The sequence below is a fragment of the Otolemur garnettii genome, unplaced genomic scaffold (genome assembly GCF_000181295.1).
Source record: "Otolemur garnettii isolate 467f Iridium unplaced genomic scaffold, OtoGar3 scaffold00140, whole genome shotgun sequence".
Lineage (NCBI taxonomy): Eukaryota > Metazoa > Chordata > Mammalia > Primates > Galagidae > Otolemur > Otolemur garnettii.
The window spans coordinates 4,914,193-4,917,894 of NW_003852535.1; the positions used below are offsets into that span (position 1 = coordinate 4,914,193).

Genomic DNA, 3,702 nt, shown 5'->3' on the forward strand with positions numbered 1-3,702 from the left:
AAAAAAAAAAAAAAGAAATGGCCCCTCTGTGCCTCTTGCACCTGGGGTCCCTCTCCTCATGGGTGGAGAGGACAGATGAAAGGGAGCCTTATCCCTGGGTGTAGGAGCTGGCCCTGCAGCCAATGTCTTGTGTGTTGGGGCCCCTTGACTCATGCCAGTATCTCTGAGCCCCTGTGATACCTGCAGGGTTGGGACCTGAAGGTGAAGATGCTGGGGGGCCAGGAGTTCCAGGTGCCCATGAGCAACTCTACACTGGTGTCAAATCTGAAGCAGCAGATCACCCAGAAGATTGGTATACATGCCTTCCAGCAGCGCCTAGTCATTCACCCAAGTGGCGTGGTGCTACAGGACAAGGTCCCCCTTGTCAGCCAGGGCCTGGGACCTGGCAGCACAGTCTTGCTGGTGGTGCAAAGCTGCGACAACCCCCTGAGCATCCTGGTGAGGAACGACAAGGGCCGCAGCCATTCCTACGAGATCCGGCTGACGGAGACTGTGGCCAGCCTCAAGCAGCAGGTGTGCTTACAGGAGCACGTGCAAGAGGACCAGTTCTGGCTGAGCTTCGAGGGGAAGCAGATGGAAGACAAGCTCCCTCTAGGGGAGTACAGCCTCACACCCCTGTGCACAGTGTACATGAACCTGCGCCTGCGGGGGGGAGAGGGGGAGCTAGAGGGGAGAGCGGGGCCTCCCACCAGCACCTGACAAGGAGCAAATGCTGATACTAGAAATAAATGCAGATGCAAAGAGCCAAGGCCTACCTCTGTCATCCCTTCTTGAGCAGTCCCATCTGTCTGACCCCCAGCCTGCATCCCTACTGTGGGGTTCTGGGAGGGCTGGGTGAGAGAACCCAAGGCAATCTGGGGTGACCAGGCCTGGGTTGCCAAATTAAGAGACAAGGGTTTCATGGTTAGAGACTGTTTGGATCAAAATAGGGACATTCCCCCTCCATAACAAAAGATACTCGACACTCTGTGGGAAATTAGCTTCTAGAGAAAAAAAAAAAAGTAGGCTCGGCGCCTATAGCTCAACCGGCTAAGGTGCCAGCCACGTACACCTAAGGTGGTGGGTTCGAATCCCCAGCCTGGACCCGCCAAACAACGACGGCTGCAACCAAAAAATAGCTGGCGTTGTGGCGGGCGCCTGTGGTCCCAGCTACTTGGGAGGCGGAGGCAGGAGACTCGCTTGAGCCCAGGAGGAGGTTGCTGTGAGCTGTGATGCCGCAGCACTCTGCCCAGGGGGGCAGCTTGAGGCTCTGTCTCAAAAAAAAAAAAGAAAGAAAAATAGTAGCATTTCCTGGAGACCATCCTGACCAAGGAGTAGAGGGGCCCTGGGTCAGCAGACAGCTTAGGAAGGGGCAGGCCAAGTCTCAGAATGGACTGGCCCTCCCCCAGAGTCCCTGGAAGTGTAGAGAGGTTAAGGCCTTGGTGGGTTGCAAGGGGTACTTGTCTACCTGCCAGCCCTCCAGGCCCTATCAGCCTACTCTGCCCCACCTGTATTGGTTTAGAGAAGGGTAGAGACAGTCCCAACCACCCACATCACCTTGTGTCAAGATGCAGAACAAGCCTAGGGCCACCAAGCACACCTCCTTCTGGGCTCCCCTTAATGGAGAACCCATGGCCACAGATGAGCAACACCTGGATTAGGGCTCACACTGTCCAGAGAGGGCTTTTCCCACATGGGGAAGCCCTAACTGCTATAAGCTGCATTCCTTTGCACACCAGACACTTCCTTCTCTAATTTCCCCTTAAACCAAGTTACCAAAAAAGGAGCCATAGGCTGCCTGGGCCAGGACATGGGTACAAAGGGGGCACAGCAGGGTCTGCACCTCAAGGGCCCAGGGTGGGAGCACTAAGACCTCAGCTCTGCAGCCACACAAGAGGATTTGGCTGGAGACACAGACGCCCTCTTTTGGTCTGTGGGGGTCTGTATTGTGCCCTCCCTCCCCCATCTGCTGTGTTGAAGATACTGCCTGCAGAAGCAGCGCCCAAGGGCCTAGCATGGCCTCTTAGCTCCAGACTGTGTCCTGGATGTCACCTCAGCCCGTTTTCAGCTGCAACTTGCCAAGTGTGAGCAACGATCCTTGGCGCAGCCGTCCTCCCTGAACCTCCCCCCACCCCAGGGGCGGTGACTTCCACTGGACTGGGTTCTTCTGCAGCCTTGTGCTTCTGGCTCAGAGACCTGCAGCAGGCTGGAGTGAGGGAGCCTACTCGGGTCCCCTCGGTCTTCAGCGGCGCCGCGCTCTAACCTGGATTTCAATCTCCCCGCCCCATCAGACCCAGGAGGAACAGTACTGTCAAGGGGCGCGAGTGGCGGGGACCCGAGCTTGAGGCCAAGCGGCGGCGGGCCCGGGTCAGGGTGGACCGGGACCCGGTCACAGACCTCGACCCCTGTTCAGATTACAGCGGGCTGCGTTCCTGCCAGGGGAACGCGGCCCGCAGGGCCCCTCCTTGCCGCAGCGAGCCCCAGCCACCCGGTTCTGGCGTCGCCTAGAGCCCTTTAGAAGTCCGGTCACGTCGCCTCTAGATTATACATTAACCCGATTCCAGCGGCTTTTCCGGGGGGGTGGGAAGACCTCGGTACAGGCGGGGTGAACTGCTGCAGAAGGAGCGCCCCTGGACCGCCACACCCTCCTCCAGCCCGACCCCCCACCCGCAGCAGCCTCGCCCGGCGCTGCAGCCCGGTGCTTAGTTCGCTGCCGGCGTCGGTGACAGGGTGCCCCGCGGGCCCTAATAGGAGATTTTAATACTGGACTTCCAATAATGTACAGAACATCCAGAGAAGAATTCAATAAGGAGGCTCGGCGCCCGGAGCTCAATAGTTAGGGCGCTGGCCACATACACTAGGGCTGGTGGGTTCAAACCCGGCCAGGGCCTGCTAAACAACGACAACAAAAAAATAGCGTGACAGGCGCCTGTAGTCCCAACGACTTGGGAGGCTGAAGCAAGAGAATCGCTTAAGCCCGAGAGTTTGAGGAAGTTGTGGGCTGTGACGCCACAGCACTCGGCATTCTACCGAGGGCGATATAGTGACACTGTCTCAGAAAAAAAAAAAAAAGAATTTAATAAGGAAATAGAGGATTTGAACAACACTATATACCAAATGAACCTAATACAAATACAGAACATTCCACCCAACAACAGAATACACATTATTCTCAAATGCACAAAGAACATCACAAAATAAAACTTAACAAATTTAAGACTGAAATCATATCAAGTATATTTTCCAAACAAAATAGAATAAAACTAAAAATTAGCAGCAGAAAGAAAACTAGAAAACTCACAAATGTGTGGAAACTAAACAACACACCGTTGAACAACCCATGGGCCAAAGAAAAAAAATCAAAAGGGAAATTAGAAAATACTATGAGGCGAAACAAATCTAAAACTCAATATATAAAAAAATTATGTGATGCAATAAAAGCAGCACTTAGACAGAAGTTTACAGTAGTGAATGCCTATATTAAAAGAAGAATAAAGATTGGGTTGGAGGGAGAAGTAGGGGGAAGAAGTAGGTCGGCCAACCAGTACAAAGCTACATTTAAACGGAATAAGTTCAGGCATTTTATTACATAGTACGGTGACTATAGCTAGAAAAGATCTTGAAGGCTCGGCGCCTATAGCTCAACCGGCTAAGGCGCCAGCCACGTACACCTAAGGTGGCGGGTTCGAATCCCCAGCCCGGACCCGCCAAACAACAATGACG

The 3,702-nt window shown here is 54.0% G+C and overlaps 1 protein-coding gene across 1 annotated transcript in view; it reads left to right on the forward strand.

The window, feature by feature from the left end:
* LOC100948662 (ubiquitin-like protein ISG15) overlaps nt 1-752 on the forward strand; it is a 1,396-nt gene extending 644 nt beyond the window's left edge. The window contains exon 2 of the mRNA XM_012810671.2: nt 187-752. Coding sequence (XP_012666125.1) covers nt 187-699 — 513 coding nt within the window. The 3' untranslated portion in view covers nt 700-752. The remainder of the gene's footprint in view (nt 1-186) is intronic.
* Nucleotides 753-3,702: the final 2,950 nt, after the last annotated feature.